Here is a 17,730-nt window from a genome sequence, read left to right as displayed (position 1 = left end):
AAAAAGTTATCCCAATATTTTAAGAACGACTCCTAAAACACAAGTGTCCCTTAATTAGAACATGAAGCTTTTTTAAAAGTGCTGGCTCTTTAGCGTGGAGCCAGGTATTGTGGAGGGGGAAACCTCTTCATATACAGAATAATTTCTGTTCTTTTTGAGTTTTATTGTTGCTCCTACTTTCAGTTGTTACTTTCATTTGTTTAAAGGCCATCTATTCATTCATATGCTATGACCATCTGACCGTTTTCATTGAAAATATTGGCAAAAAGTTTGGAGGTTTTCAATAATGGCCTCAGTTTTAAGGAAAACTAAAGCTCTTGGACAATTAGTTAACAATCTTTCAGGTTTTTATGCCATGTTAGTTTTCTGATTTTTAATCGTTTTAAAAATTATTTAGCTTAGCTCCATTTCTGATTTTAAGGTAACCTAGGCTAACATTACTGGGGTTATTACATAATAGATAGAATTGGTCAGTAGCCTATCCAGTATTATCCTAACCTAAATGAGCAACCTTTTTAATTATGTATAGAGTATATTGTAAAAACATAGAATAGCAGCTCTTCAGAAGGAGACATACAAGAAGAAAAAGAGAGAGATTTTAGCCTAGATTACTGGTTTTGTTTGCATTTTAGACAATTCACCCCCAGCCCCCCTCTAATGGCTTCTTTTAGCCCTAGACAATGTAAAAAACTAACATATTTATTCATAAAACTGATAAGAAAACAGAGCAAATTGGGATAAAAATTTTAAATTGGAGATACTCCCATTAAGCAGTGTTCACATGTGGAATACCACCAGATGGCTAATTTGACAGTCTATATATACAAATCTTTAAATTAGCCAACCAGGCAACCAGTATTTTAAGCCTAGTAGTCCAGCTTGACAAGGAAACATGTTAAGAAAACAATTTTTACTCCATAATATGCAGAATAATCCTAGTTAACATATTTTGCAGGGGGAGAGCCTTTATCTCCACCTCTTTCCCTTTTTTCCAGTTTTTTTTTTAAAGAATTCATGAATTTCTTAGAACCTGTAGCCTATATTCACAAAATATATACCCCCACCCACCTAATGTGCAAATATATACATATAATTGTATCCTCAATCTAAATATAACATCCATTTAGATCACAAATGAACTGTACTCCCATATTAGCCATGTGGTGGATGTCTGTTTAATTTACATTTTTCTTGTAGTTTTTAATTATATTATATAGAATATATAAAAAAAACGTTCCCTTGTAAACGTTCCCTTGTACTCCCATATTAACCATGTGGTGGATATCCTTCTCAAGTAAAATTTGGTGCTTATCTAGACATGCTAGACAAGGCACTTGGCTATACTTTGAGTTCTAGACTCTAGAACTTAATGTCTAGGATTTTGGTTACAGCCAATCTGAATGTGTCAAGTTCTGCTATTTTCATCATCTATGTTTACATTTTTAAACTGAAATTTGGTTTTTGTTTTCTCATTAATTGTTTTTTTTTTCATTTTAGGCAAATATTCAGCACCAGACATAGGCTAATAGTGAAACACACTAAGGCAATTGTTTGGCTTATCTCATTGATTATTTTGTGACAGTAAAAATAGTGATTATAATTTTTAAAGTTTTGCCTGCATAAACTCTCTTGATAGGCTAGAAATGACAACTGTAATCTATTTGAAACTAAATTTGTAGTTTTAGCGTAGCACCAAATTTTACTTGTGAATGGTTGTTGCTGAGACATTGAAGTCTGGCTAGACACATGTCTAGACATGGAATTCTAGCTAGACATACATTTTAATGCTGCTTTACTGAGCTATGAATTTGGTGAATATACCACTTGATGCCTTTTTTGTGCTCATTTCAAACATAATTGTTGTTTTACTCAGAAGTTCAATTTTAAGCCCCTTAAGGGACACTTAAAGATGATACACTTTTTTCTTATTTTTGGGTATAAAAAAAAGTTAAAAACAACAATTAAACCACAATCAAACAGTTCATGGTAATGAACTGTAAGTAAGGAGTGACCCAGCTCAATGGTAACCAAAACTCTAGAAAACAGGTTTTTGATACCAATAGATACATCAGAAGAATCAGATTTCAATGCTGATTTCAAATATATAACTTTCATCAAGTTTAGTGCTACCCATCAAAAGTTACGTGCCTGAGAAAATTTGGCTGGTTTTCGAAAAAAGGGGGAAAGACCCCCTGTAATCTAAAGAACCTTGATTAAAATCACACCATCATATTCAGCATATCAGAGAACCCTACTGCAGAGGTTTCAAGCTCCTATCTACAAAAATGTGGAATTTTGCATTTTTTGCTAGAAGAAATATCACAGATGCATGTTTTTTTTTTTTTTCCCCAGGGGTTATTGTATCAACCCAGTCGTCCTAGAATATCATGGGAGGGCTCATTCGAACAGAAATTAAAAGTTCTAGTGCCCTTCTTAAGTGACCAAAAAAATGGAGGGCAACTAGGCCCCCTCCATCATTATTTTTTTCCCAAAGTCACCCGATCAAAATTTTGAGATAGCCATTTTGTTCAGTATGGTCGAAAATAGGATAAATATGTCTTTCAGGATGACTCCCCCAAAATCCCCAGGGGGAGGGCTAAAAGTTATGAACTTTACCCAATGTTATCATATAGTATTGGTTATTGGGAAGTATACACACGTTTTCAGGAGGGTTTTTTCTGGTAGTGGGGGGGGGTTGGGGGTTATGTTGGAGGATCTGTCCATGAAGGAAGTTTTCATGGGGGAAGGGAAATTGCCATGAAGGGGTCGCCAGAATTGCCAGCATTATTTATTGGTTATTGGGAAGTATACAGACATTTTCAGGAAGGATTTTTTTCTGGAGGGGGGGGGTCTAGAGGAGGGGGTTTCTCTGGACAATCTTTCTGTGGAGGATGTTTCTTTGGGGTAAGGGACATTTCTATGAAGGGGGCGCCAGATTTCCAAGCATTATTTAAAAAACAAACATTATTTAAAAAGAAATTAAAAATAAAAAAAACAAGTTTTTTCAACTGAAAGTAAGAAGCAACATTAGAACTTAAAACAAACAGAAATTATAACGTATGTGAGGGGGTTCTACCCCAAGTCAATACCTCGGTCTTTACGCTACAGTTTTTTTTAGTGCTTTCAAAGGAGCTATCTATTCTAATTAAACGGCCTTTGTGATTCAGGGGTTTGTGAATTATTTTTTTTTTAACTTTTAATGTAAAGAGTGTGGTATTGACTAAGGGGAGAACCCCCTCATATACATAATAACATATACGTAATAAAAAGAACAAGCAATATGGCTCAATAGTAATCAAAACTTTTAAAAACGGAATTTTGATGTCAATAAATGTATCAAAAGAATGTGTGTATAATGCTGATTCTAAATATATAAATTTTATTAAGTTTAGTATTACTCATCAAAGGCTACAAGCCTGAGAAAATTTACCTGATTTTTAAATAGGGGGGAAACATCCCCTACAAGTGAAAGAATTTTAATGAAAATCACACCATCAGATTCAGTGTATCAAAAAACCATATTACATAGGTTTCAAGCTCATATCTGCAAAAGTCTGCAACTTTGTATTTTTTGCCAGAAGAAAAATACACAAATATAGAAGTTAGTTACATAAGTTAAGTTGTAAATTATGTCATAACCAAATTTAGACATCCATTTAGCAAAAGAAAAGTAAAATTTTTATGCAAATTTTGTTTACTTATTCGATGATGGTGAGCCAAAATAAAAGCTGCATTAACTAAAAAACGATCAGAAATTAAATAAAAAAAACAAGTTTTTTAAACTGAAAGTAAGGAGCAACATTAAAACTTAAAACAAACAGAAATTATTCTGTATATGAAAGGGGCTGTCTCCTCCTCAATGCCTTGCTCTTTACGCTAAAGTTGACTCTGTCTCACAACTTTATTTTTTAAAACAATAAAAAACTTTAGCATAAAGAGCAAAGCATTGAGGAGGGGACAGCCCCTTTCATATACAGAATAATTTCTGTTTGTTTTAAGTTTTAATGTTGCTCCTTACTTTCAGTTTAAAAAACTTGTTTTTTTATTTTATCAACAATAAATGGTTATCAATCATAGTATATTGGTGCTGAGGATTATTGTGGCCAAAAACAATAGTGACACATTTTGAAAAGAGATAAGCCACCTGTCTGCACATGCCTTTAGGCTATTTGATCAAGGTTGGGTTGTAGGCCTATTGATGATTTGTGAAGTACACTAAGTAGTCTTGAATCATCAGTTTAAAGGTTTATTAACTTCAGGTATTAAAGTTAGTGCTGACTTCAGGTATGATGTCATTAATGTAAAGAAGAAACAGTATGGGTCCAAGAACAGTTCCCTGGGGAACCCCATTTAGGACTTCGCGAGGTTGCAAGTGGGTAAATTTGCTGGCTGTTCTGAAAAGTCATTTTTTAACATGTGAGTGAATGTTGTCAGGACCAGCAGTCTGTTAAGAGATAGTTTCCAGAAAGGTAAAATTCTACTTGGAAAGTAGATTATCTGATTATCTTGGAAAGAGGTCAGGTTAGGAAAATGAGACTTTTAGGGATGGGTCTATAGGCTAAAACATGCCCTGAGATGGTATTTTGAAGCACCCACATCCACTACTCTCTCTAGAGGGTCCTGAAATTTGCCTACATGACAGGTGAATTTTTGACAAAACAACATGTTATCAGTTTCTTTCTCTCTGACTTTAGTTCTGAAATGCAATCCCTGTTATTTGAATAGAATTTTAAGCCATAGCAGTGCTTTGTTTTCAAAATTTAGGAAATGTTTTTGCATATATTTAAAACTTTATAAATTGGGACTGAGCAAAGTTGTTAAGCTGAAAACAATTTTGTTGTACTTTATTTAAGCAGAAGATCTATTTTGCAAAGTTTCACTTTTATAACACACAGATTTTAAAGGTCAGGACCCTCTTGAGGGAGAAGGAGTGGAGGTAGGTACTTCAGAATACCTTCCCAGGACATACTCTAGCCTGTAGACCCATCCCTAAAAGTTTCATTTTCTTAACCTAACCCCTTTCTAAGATGACCAAAAGTAGCTAAAGTAGAATTTTACCTCCAGAGATTCTGAAAACAGTGTTAAAACCATCTTAAACACTTACTTATCTCATTTCTAGATGTGTATTGCTTCACTTTACCCCCCCCCCCCTGATGAGAAAATATATAACCAACTCTATATAACCTATTCAAACTGTAGGCCTATTTTTCAGTCAAACTCTCTTCTTCTTTATTACTTTACAGTAAATACTAATCAATCTACAGGAAGAAAAGACTTTCTTCAAACTTATTTTAATAAACAACATGAACAGTAATTAAAAAAAGGGTTTACTCCTTCCTTGTTTTGCTAAAGTTTTTTTTTTAGTTGTGCTTTAAAAAAGCTTTTTATCCCGAGCTTTGCTCTCTGTTGGGGGTATATGTTTTTTGTTATGTTGAATTAATCAAATAAACAGTAAACAGTAAACATCCCAATTCTATGGCCCTTTTGTTTCAGGTGCTAATCTTAAGGGATTTTGATAAAAATTCAAAATTTAGTATAGGGATTAGGGAGTTGAGGAGGGGGCAGCTCCTCTCATATATAGAATTATTTCTGTCTTTTTTAAGTTTTAATGCTGGTGCTTGCTTTTAGTTGAAAAAACTAAATTTTTTTAAATTTGATTCCTAATTGTTTTTCATATCCTGCCCATACTTGCCAGGCTGACTCCCATTTTCTTGCTGCAAGATTGTATATATCAATAAGTATGAATTGATTGGTAGTGCCCAAGTTTTTCTGCTTTTTATCTTAGAAAAAAAGAAACCCAGCAAACTTAGTGTTTAGCCTAGGGTTATATCAAGGTATTAGGGGGTTACTGAAATTACCTATGGGATTCCAATGAATACAAGTTTTTCAAAACATGATGAAGCAATAATTTTGTTAAACAGTGTTTAATTCAGATTCTACTCCAAAAGGAGCGCCTTAGCTCCGCCTTCGAGTTCAACTGAGATAGACCTTTGCAATCACCTCGATTGACCAAAACAAAACCAGTTGACATTAGCATTCGCTTTGATTCAGACCAAATTAAATAATGAGTGATAGTGAGTTAGTGATTGGATTGTTGGACAATTTAATCGATGAAGATTATGATCGTGAGAGGCGTGGCAGGCAATATAAAACTCATTCGCGTCGCAGAATACTCTCAAGTGAGAGTGATAGAGATCAAACAAATGGCTCTCGGAGCCCAGAGTTTCAAACTCGTGCTCGGTATGGCTCTCGGAGCCCTGAAATTAGTTCTAGGAACGAAAAATCTTGCTCTCGGAGCCCCACAAAAATCCATGACACAAAGCAGAAGGCTTCTCCGGAAAAACACAAAGGTAAAAGATTAAAAGAAAACACATCAAATGACGCTCTATTCAAAAAGATTTCTGAAGAACATTCTGGTACCAAAGAGGGTCCCAAGATCCATAAGAAACTTGCCAAAGTTGCAAATAGAGCTTTTTCTCAGCCTTTGGAAATAGTGAAGCTAAGAGTTATTTTAGCACCACCCTAGGCCTGCGAATACCGAAAAAATTGTTCCTCCAAAGGTGAATAGGGAAATTTGGGCTATTCTCTCATCACAGGCTAAACAGAGGGATGCTAAGGCACTTCAAGTGCAGCCGACAATTGCTCACTCAACATTTTGTGTTTTAGAGGCAGCAAATGCGATTCTTGAGCTAGAAAATGAGCATATTAAAGAAAAGGTTGTCAAAAACCTTACTGATGCAGTTCACATGCTTGGCCTCACCAATTACAATCTAAGTTTAAAAAGACGTCATGCGATGAAATTCGAATTGAGCCCAGATCCCACTGTAGCATCAGCTTTGTGTGCTCCTGAAGTCAAAGTCACGGAGTATGTTTTTGGCAAAGATATTGCCAAAACAACATCTAAAGCTAAATCCGTGGCGGATTTAAAAAAATCCTTTAGAAAACCAAAAAACGTGCAAGGGGGGGCCTACCGTTATCGTCGATAGCAGAGCAAGGCCCCCCGTCCAAATTATCACAGAAAGCAGGGCCAGGACCGTCACGCGGGGTCCAAATTCCAGAAATTCCAGAATTTCCAGAAAAGGGAGCGCAAATAACTGGTATGTACTATTTATCATACCCTGCTCTTGATTTTTATGATTTTGTTGTTAATTTCAATAGGCAGTCACAACATTTGGCTGATAACTTTAAAGCTGGGAGAATTAGTAAGTACATCTCAAAATGGCAGTCAATAACCAGTGATTTGAATATTTTGAATATTTTAGCCTCAGGCTATAAGATTGAATTTGAGAAAACACCACTAAAAGCTTTGAAAACAAAAAACAAAAGTTTTACATTTGAAGAAATAGAGGCTATAAGAAAAGAAGTTGATATTTTATTGCATAAAGGTGTTATTGTTAAAGTACCTGACTTCAGAATAAAGGAAATACGTTGTATTTCTCCCGTTTTTACAGTCCCAAAGAAAGATGGGTCTACCCGGTTTATTCTTAATCTTAAAAATTTAAATGAAAACATTAAATATTACCATTTTAAAATGAAAAGTGTTCATTCTACGGTTTTTTTGATGACAAAAAATTGTTATATGGCCTCTATTGACCTAGTCGATTTTTATTATTCATGCCCTGTTGATTTTGAAGATCAAATGTGGCTTTGTTTTAAAGTTGACCCTTGTTATGCGTTCACTTTAATGCCGAATGGCTTATCATCTGCCCCGAGGGTTCTTGCAAAACTTATGAAACCTGTTATCTCTCTCCTTCGAAGAAAAGGGTATTTGTCAGTTACGTATTTAGACGATTCTCTCCTTCTGGGAAGGTCATATTTCGAGTGTCAAAATAATGTCTATGAAACAGTGAAATTACTGTCAGAACTGGGGTTTGTGATCCACCAGGGAAAGTCAGTTCTCATTCCAAGCCAACAAATAGAATTTCTGGGCTTTTTGTTGGATTCGCGATCAATGCGTATTTTCCTGCCGGAAAGAAAAATTAAAAAAGTTATACATTTGGTTTCAAAAATTCTTAGTCAAAAATTGACTACGATTCAAGAATTGGCTAAAACTCTTGGCGTTCTTGTTTCAACATTTCCAGCAGTAGAATTAGGGCCTTTATATTACCGAAAAGCGGAATCGTTGAAAACTCGAGGATTAAGGTACGCGAAGGGTAATTTTGCGGCAAGGATAATTTTAACATCCGATGTAAATTCGGAACTACAATGGTGGTTGGATATTGCCAATCATGCTTCTAAAGCAATTGAATCTAAATCAATTGACAAATATTTATGTAGTGATGCGTCGAAACTAGGTTGGGAACTCGTGGATGAATATTCCATGAAAACGGCCACAGGTGAATGGTCCTCAGAAGAGAAGAGATTTGATATCAATGTCTTAGAAACGAAGGCTGTCTATCTGGGATTAAAATGTTTTGCCCATGATAATAAAGTCATGCATGTTCGGCTGCGTTCTGACAATATAACCACAGTAGCTTATATAAATAAAATGGGAGGATCAAAATCTAAATTTTTTAATTATTTCGCAAATAAGGTCTGGCAGGTAGTACTGCAGGGCAAAGGATGGATATCTGCAGAACATGTTCCTGGGGTTGTTAATATTGCGGATAAGGCATCACAAAAATTTGATAATGAAAAGGAATGGAAATTGGATTCTGAAATATTTACTGTTTTGAATTTTTTGGTATATCAGTCAAAAGATGTTGATTTGTTTGCGACTAGATTAAATTTTCAGATTAAACCATTTGTTTCTTGGAAACCAGATCCAGGTTGTTTTTTCATAGATACATTTAGAATGAGTAGTAAACCTCATTTCTGTTATGCATTCCCCCTATTTAATTTGCTTCTGAGGACCCTTCAGATGGTGGAAACAGATCAGGCCACTGGTATTTTGATCTTTCCAAATTGGACCACACAAGTATGGTATCCCTTACTATTAAAGCTTTTAATAGGAAGTCCAATATTTCTACCAAATGATAATTTTACTTTGTCTCTCCCACAGAAACCAACCTTGCACCATCCATTGTCCAATACATTACACCTAGCGGCTTGCGTCGTCTCCGGCAAGGGCTTCACCACCACGGATATTCTCCCTCCACAGTCGATATTATCATGGATGGGTGGCGGAGTTCAACTAAGCGCCAGTACAAAGTTTACATTGAAAAATGGATCGACTTTTGTGGAAGAAACACAATCCAGGCCTTGGAGGCAACTCTACCGGAGACTTTGACATTTCTTATGGAACTTTTTCACTCAGGTGTTGGATACAGTGCTATTAATACTGCGAGGAGTGCTTTATCGGCAATTCTACCAAGCCTTCAGTTAGGCAGTAATCACATCACCAAGAAGTTTATGAGAGGTGTCTTTAATAGAAGGCCTAGTCTACCAAAGATTTCAAGTATTTGGGATGTAAAATGTGTATTCGATCTCTTTAGACTGCCAGCTTGGGATATCGAAAATCTTCAATTAAAGACACTAACACAAAAATTAGCAGTTTTATGGATTTTATCAGCTTGTGAAAGAGTTCAGTTTTTGACCAGTTTATATCTTAGTAATATGGTACATATGACGATGGAAGTTTTGATTTTCAAATCAATGTATTGGTAAAAAGATCGAAACCGGGCAACCACAAATCAGTAGTTAAATTTCGACCTTTTCAAGAGTCGTCCCTGTGTCCGGCGACGCACCTAGCTAGGTATATTAGAATGACATCATATCCAAATAGAAACGACGCACTTTTTCTTACATATCGTAAGCCTCATACTGCTGTGTCCAAGTCATCTATTTCTAGATGTATAAAAGAAGTTTTATTTCTTGCAGGTATAGATATCAGTGTTTATGGTGCTCATAGCACAGGGTCTGCCTCAACGTCCCACCTTAAAGCAAGAGGACTTGATGTAGATCAAATCATAAAATATGTAGGATGGAAAAATACCAAAGTGTTTGCAAGGTTTTACGATAAACCAATTTAAAGTGGTCAGCAGTTATCTGTCTTTTGAATTTACTCACTGTAGAGTGCTATTTTTTAAATATCGTCTTATAAATGAATTTTTGTAAAACAGCTCCTTTTAATGTATGGGGCTATTATTCATCATTAGTGTTGGTATAGCTCATGCTGAACTTTAAAATGTCAGTTGAACTCGAAGGCGGAGCTAAGGCGCTCCTTTTGGAGTAGAATTTATAAATTAAACAAAAACTTACCAAGTTTGAAGTTTGATTGTAATTCTACTCAAAAGAAGGAGCGCCAGCGTAGCTGAGAGTTCAACCGCCCTCCCAATTTCCCTTCCCGATTGAACTCTCAGCGTTTCATCATGAGCTTAACCACCGCATATTATAATGACTTTAAAATACTGGTTTTGTTTTGGTCAATCGAGGCGATTGCAAAGGTCTATCTCCGTTGAACTCTCAGCTACGCTGGCGCTCCTTCTTTGGAGTAGAATTACAATCAAACTTCAAACTTGGTAAGTTTTTGTTTAATTTATCAAATAGAACATAAAGTAGACTGTTTCTTGAAATTCTTTCAACTACTTTCCAGGATAGCCTATAGCTACTCTTGATAGTAGTTATTTGTGGCCCTTCTGGGAATAAATCATTTGCCAAACATTATGTATAGAAACGTTTCTTTAGTCAACTAGATGGCTAATATTATAGACAACTCTTCCATAAAATGTTTGGATTTACCAACCAGCAGGCTAGTCCAAACTAGTGTATATGCACAAATTTGGCTATTATTAAGGTTTTCTATGTTTAAAATTTGTGAAATGAAATAAAAAAGGAAGTTGAGAGGAGCTCAACTAGAGGCACAATTTATGCTCCTTTTCTTCCAAATAGTTTTTTTGACCTATCTTACCCCCTATATAACATAGGATAAAGTGGATCATATAGAATTACTTTGACGTTCCTACTATGCCTTAAAATGCTGCTCAAATTCTTTGAAATGTGCTTTCAAGACTTTTAAGTCAAATAAAAGTAGATTCAAATCAAAGCTAAGTAAACATGTTGGTAAAATTCTAGATGGGCTTACTACTATCTAAAATAGATTTACAGTGAAAACACAGCCCAAGGGAAGCACATTGTGCCTCATGCCTCTGCTAAATCCTGATAAATAACTTCTTAGACTGCACTGCTTTTCCATTTAAAAGAGAGAGTTTAAGAGAAAAAAACAAGTTTAATTTAAATAAAGCAGTGACAGGCATACTAAAACATACTAAAAACAAAAGCAACAACAAAACATTAATTAATAAAAAAAAATTCCAAATATTTTGACTTTACATCTGGGAGCCTTTATCAACAGAAAAAAAAACAAAAAACACTTAGTTTATTGTCTAAAGACAAAGGACAACACAAACAAAAGAGAAAAAAAGAACAAAAGACAAAACAAATGAATAAAAGTCACATCTTAATAAAACTTCCAAAGTGCAGCACAGCTGTAATCACAGATAAGAAGCCAAAATCTTACATAATTTTCCTCTATAAGATCAGATTGGCAAATGAAATCTATAAAAAATAAAATACCATTTTTATTTGAACAACAACATATTATCTGACCAGACAAAAATTGTAGACATGTCTGTGGGCCTCTTGCAAGGCTTAAGAGAAATTATTGAAATTCAAAAAATTATCTATTGGGGGATTAGTATCAATAGAGATGAAGGGGATTTTAGAATTAGTTCCATCTATAATTTCTTAATTAAGGGGTGGGTAAAATTTTCTAACAGTGGTAATTTACATGATAGTCCTCAAACAGCTGACAACTGTGTAAGCAATAGTTGGGATAAGGTTAAGACTGGCAGGAGTCAACAGACAGCAGCTAAACTTGCAAGTAAAAAAAATCATTCAATTTATAATGCATGAGTTTTGTTGACCTATTTGCCATATCTAAACAGTTCAAGGGTGTTAACCTATAAATTTAATCAGGGATGGTGACTTTGGGTTTGTTTTTGTTCAAATAAAAATTGTATTTTATTTTTGATAGATCCCATTTGCCAATCTGATTTTATAGAGAAAAATCATCTAAAGATTTAGGTGTCTTATCTGTGATTATAGTTGTGTGGTACATTTGAAGTTTTATTCGGGTATGACTTTTATTTATTTTTTTGTCTTTTTTTCTCTTTGGTTTGTGTCGTTCTTTGTCTTTTTCTTCAGATGATTAACTAAGTTTTTTCTTTTTTTTTCCTGTTGATAAGGCTCCCAGATGTGGAATCAAAATGTTCAGAGTTTTTTTTTTTTAATCAATGTTTTGCTGTTGCTTTTGTTTTTAGTACGTTTAGTATGCCTGTCACTGCTATATTTAAATCAAAGCTGTTTTTCCTTCTTAAACTCTCTCTTCTTAATCCTGATTAAACTAATATTAAAGGAAAGTAGACTAAAAACCAAAATGAAAAAAAAAATCCAAAGTTAAGAATGGTATAGGTCTGTAGCCTACTATGTAATTCTCTAAGCCTCAGAAATAAGAGAAGAGAAGCATGAAAACAACTTCATGGCATGAACATGATTCAGGTTCTGAACCTCTTCCTAAAACTGATTTTTTCATATTTGACTATATTTCAAGATGGGCCTAGTAAAAAGGACTTCATCTAAAATATCTTTGCAACTTGTATTATCCTAGTTTTTACCACTAGAAAAATCGCACGGTAAGACAGAGGTCTCAGTTGTAATGGTGGTGGTGTAGCAATATTCTGCAGAAACAAGATCCCCACAGGTTCCTGCCCCAGTTTGAAGACCCTGCGCATGAGTTCTTGTGAGTTTACACAAAGCCTAATGAACTACCCTGGTGCTTCTCTTGCCTTATTTTGGCAGCCATCTACTATCCAGAAAACGCAAGAAACCACAAAGAATTTTTTTGCATTTGCAAAAGGGGGTAGATTTTTGCTGCACCAAGTTCAGCTGCCCTGCCATTGTTGTGTGTGGAGATTTTAATCAGATAAATAAGCAGTATTTGGCTTCTAGCCTTGATCTGAAACAAGTTGTCAAAACTGCTACTCACATTGCTGGTGGTACACTAGACTTGATTTTGACAAATTTTGAAAGCTTCTACCTCAAAAACCCACTACCTGGGATCATTGGCAAAATCAGACCATTATACTGTTCTGGCTGGCAAAAACTCCCAAAGCAGCTGGTAAATGTGTCCCAGTTGTAGTAAGACCTGTTACTGGTATGAACATATGGTCCTTTGGAGGATGGATAAGTCAGTATGATTTCTCAGCAGTGATCAATGAACAAGCCTTGGACAGAAAAACAGAACTCCTAAACTTGATCTTGTATGAAAAGTACAAGAAACACTTCCCAAAAAAGACTGATTACAAGTCCTCCTCTGATTGCCTGTGGATCAGAACTGAAATCAAGGCTCTTATAAAACAGCAGTCTCAAAGTCATGATAAATGTTTGTGCAACAAAGTGGCTGCCCTCTGCTGCAAAGCTAAGAAATTGTTTGCTGCAATCCATGTTGATCCATGTCTGTTTACCCATTGCAAAAAATAGCACAATTCAGTAAAGAACCTGACCAGCAAAACCCAAGACCCCCATTTACCAATTCTTAAGACATCAACTCTTGTTTGACAACATCAGAGGTGAATAGTTTTTTCACTGCTATATGCAGCACTTTTCCAAGCTTTACAAGTGAAGGACTTGCACAGGTTCTTTAAAAATCTAGACAGTATAGCAAGCACCACCAGTAGAGCCTTATAAAGTTTCTCATCAATTACTCAAATTAAAACCCAAGAGCTCATCTAATCCTGGCAAAATCCCTGTGAGACTTGTGCGTGAATTTGCTCCTTTCATAGCAACGCCTCTAGCAAGTATTATTAATATGTGCCTGACTGTCCTCAAATTTCCAAATACTTGGATAAAGTCATACATTAAAGTGATACCTAAGAAATCATCTCCAAATTTGTGTTATGATTTGAGGCCAATTTCGCTAACCTCATCTATAGCGAAAATTACAGAGACATTTATTTTAAGGCTAATTTTGAATGACATAGAGCCCCAATTAGACCCTTATCAATACAGATGCCTTCATGGCTCCAACACCTCAGCATATCTCATTGGGCTGTACAATGATATTCTATCCTGGCTAGAGAAGGGCAAATCCTTTATAGATCTTGCCATTACCGACAGTAGAAAAGCATTTGACTAGGTCCGACACCTTGTTGCTCTTGAAAACTTAAGTGAAATGGGTGCCAAAACTGACATATAGCTTTTAGTTGCCAACTTCCTGTCTGGCCGTAAACAGTGTGTCTTTGCCTTGAATGAAAGTGACACAAACTGTTCATTTCTTCCTATTACCTGTGGTGCCCCTCAAGGTACTAGACTTGCTGGTATCGTTTTCCTGAGCTTTGAATACAGCCTTAGTCAGCAAAATAAATTCAGGTTTCAAAGCACATTGATTGTATTAATTTGTCTTATTTGTCATGGCTGTGGCATCCTGGTACTTGCAATGGGAAAATAAGTTTTTAATTAACAAATGGATTATTTATTTGCTATCTCTTAATTCTTGCTCTCAATTATTTTGGCCTTTTCTGACCAGCATTGTTGTTTTGCTGTGCAAAATATTCAGAAATTGGCAGCTGTTTTATGATCTCTAATGGTAACTATTAATTGTGCCAACTCTTAAAATTTTTGAATCCTTTTTCTCTATTCTACGACCATTGACTTAGCACAGTAAACCCTAGAAAAAAGGCAAAAAATTGGGGGGGGGGGGTGTACATCCTTGGGACCCATGACCATTCCTCTTTGGAAAGGACAGAATTTTGGATTTTTTGCTTTGTAGGTTGAAGCTTCAAACCTTGATTCCAGGGCCCTTGGGTATATTGCATTTTTTTTGTGTAATTTCAAAACAAAATTTTACCCCTTTTTGGGATATTTTCTCCTCTTTTCTGAAATTAATTAAAAAAAACATTTTCCACAAAATAAATTTTTCAACGAAAAGCAAAGAACCCTATTATATAAAAAGAGCAACTACAAAATCAAATAACCTACCAAACGTGAAACTACCACAAATCAGCATCAATAAATAAATTAAACCCAAAACAAGTAGAAATTAAAATAATTAACTGAGTCAAATTGAAAACAAGCAGAAATTAACAAAAGTTGGACTCAAAACCCCTATGCTTTCCCAAGGCCAGAACAAAATTTACACTTAACTGAAAAATATATAAATGTTTTTACTTTATAACTTTAATAAATCAAATAATATCAATATTTTGATTACTAAATATCAGTATATGTATATTAAACTGTCAATGCACATTCATTTGTATTTTTTCAGTAAGGTGCAAATTTTTTTCTGGCCTTGGGAAGCCATAGGGTTTTTGCGCCCAACTTATGTTAAATTCTGCTCGTTTTGAGTTTGACTCGATTATTTATCATAATTTCTGCTTGTTTTGGGTTTCATTTATTTATCGATGCTGATTTGTGGTAGTTTCACGCTTGGTAGATTGTTTGATTTTATTTCTGCTCACTTTTTGTTTAATGGAGTTCTTTACTTCTCTTTGAAAAACTTATTTTGTGGAAAAAGTTTTTTTAATTAATTTCTGTTCGTTCTATATTGACATAGTCTTTTCCGGGAAAATGAAAATAATACTTTAAATCTTTTCGTTTTTTAAGAGTTCATAGTTTGGCTGGCTATTTGTATTCTGGAGAAAAATTTTCAGCAATTTTTAACAACATACACCCTTTTAAAAATCTGGACACAAAGAGTAGTGTTTAATTTCGTTTCATACCTCCTCTAGTTGACGTGAAATGGAACACTTGATACCATTTGCAAAAATCTGTTTACTTTCTTTGATATCTTGGATACATTTTCGCTATTTTAACTTGGTTAAATTTTAAGATCAGAAGCAGTCCCGAATGTTTGAACATAATACCCTCAGTCGTTCTTGGGATATTTCTAAGATCCCTTATTGGGAATTACCATTAACACAGTGCATTTTGATTTAATCTTAAGGCAAAATTTAGTTTTTAAACATAATGGGCAAAAGGGAGAGTGGGCGTGGGAGGGGGATTGGTTGTCCTCCAATCACTTTCGACAACTAAAAAGCCCTTTCTATTTTCAATCAAATGAGCCCTTTTCGAAGTTCCCACGACAACTCCTTCGATACGAAGTGCCCTGGTCTAAACAACAACAACAACAACAAAAAATAGTACATTATACCCACATCGATCTTTACTATAAAAATATCAAGCCTTCCAATCACTTTCCACTATTAAAAAGGGCACTAGGCCTTTCGATTTCCAGTCGAATGAGCGCTTTTGGAAACGACAACGCTTTCTATAAACACCTTATATGCCCCCTGGACATAAATTAAAACCCATATCCTAAGCTCTGTTAGGGTGATTGTAATCCTCAAAAACCGAATTTTCAGAACTTTCGTCAACTACGTTAAAGAATATGCTCATTACAAAATATTGGTTGAATGTGTTTGAGGAAATGATGGGTTTGAAAGTTGCGGTAGTCACTCTCCAATTACTATCATTAATTACGAATAACACTAGGCCTCACTGTTACTTATCAAAAGAGCCCTTTTGAAGTTTTTACGACAAAAATTTCGATAAAAATCTGTTATGCTCCCAGGGAAAAGCTTACAACCCTTGCTGTGAGTGCTGGGGGGGGGGGTGTCATTCTCAATGACCTAATTTCCTGAACTTTCTACTACGTTGAACAAAATGGCTATCTGAAAATTTTGATTGAATGTGTTTGGAGGAAGGGTAGGCGTGAGAGGGGGGTTAGTTATCCTCCAATAACTTTCGACTATTACATAGGGCACTAGTCCTCTCAATTTCAAACTGAATTAGCCCCTTTTGAAATTTTACGACAACTATATCTATAAAAACCTTATATGCCCCAGGGAAAAACTTACAACCTTTGCCCTTGGGGCTCTGGGGGGTTTGTCATCCTTAAATACATAATTTCATGATTTTTCAACTACGTTGAACAAAATGGGTTTCTCTTAACTTTGATTGAATGTTTTTGGGGAAATGGTGGGCGTAAGAGGGGGGCTAATTACTCTCCACTCACTTTCGACTATTAAAAAGGGCAATTCCAATTTCCAAACAAATGAGCCCTTTTTGAATTTTTTACAACAACTTTCTGTATAAACTTTATATGCCCCCAGGGGCATAATTTAAAACCCTTGCACCGAGGGCTCTGAGGGGGTTATCATCCTAAAATACCTAATTTCCAGAACTTTCGACTACGTTGAATAAAATAGATATCTCAAAAATTTGATTAGATGTGTCTGGGGAATGGTGGGCGTGAGAGCGGGGTTAGTTGCTCTTCAATCAGTTTCGACTATTAAAAGGGCACTAGCCCTTTCAATTTTCAATTGAATGAGCCCTTTTTGATGTTTTTACAACATCGCTTTCTATAAAAACCTTACATCCTTCCAGGGCATAACTTACAACCCTTGCCCTTAGGGTTGTGGGGGGGGGGAGGGGTTGTCATCCTTAAAGACCCAATTTCCAAAACTTTCAACCATGTATAATAAAATGGCCATCTCAAAATTTTTATTGGATGTGTTTGGGAAAAGGTTGGCTTCAGAGGGGTGTTAATTGCCTTCAATTCACTTTCGACTATTGAAAAGGGCACTAGCCCTTTGGATTTTCAATTAAATAACACCTTTTTTAAATTTCCATAAAAAAGCTTTCAAAAAAAACTTTATATGCCCTCAGGGCATAATTTATAACCCTTACCCTGAACACTTTGGGGGGAGTGTCCTGCTCAAAGGTTTAATT

The 17,730-nt window shown here is 35.3% G+C and overlaps 1 protein-coding gene and 1 pseudogene across 1 annotated transcript in view; both read left to right on the top strand.

Moving 5' to 3' along the window:
- The first annotated feature begins 224 nt into the window (after positions 1-224).
- The window catches only part of ND-49 (NADH dehydrogenase (ubiquinone) 49 kDa subunit), a 61,360-nt gene continuing 43,854 nt past the window's right edge, over positions 225-17,730 (top strand). The window contains exon 1 of the mRNA XM_089093062.1: positions 225-357. Coding sequence (XP_088949188.1) covers positions 287-357 — 71 coding nt within the window. The 5' untranslated portion in view covers positions 225-286. The remainder of the gene's footprint in view (positions 358-17,730) is intronic.
- LOC148949691 (uncharacterized) lies at positions 6,037-7,094 on the top strand (annotated as a pseudogene).

Source organism: Artemia sp. Qi Xiang Cuo, chromosome 8, assembly GCF_049724085.1.
Source record: "Artemia sp. Qi Xiang Cuo chromosome 8, ASM4972408v1, whole genome shotgun sequence".
In the NCBI taxonomy this organism is placed as follows: domain Eukaryota; kingdom Metazoa; phylum Arthropoda; class Branchiopoda; order Anostraca; family Artemiidae; genus Artemia; species Artemia sp. Qi Xiang Cuo.
The sequence above is the reverse complement of the archived record's forward strand: the minus strand, read 5'-3'. Positions and strand labels throughout refer to the sequence as shown.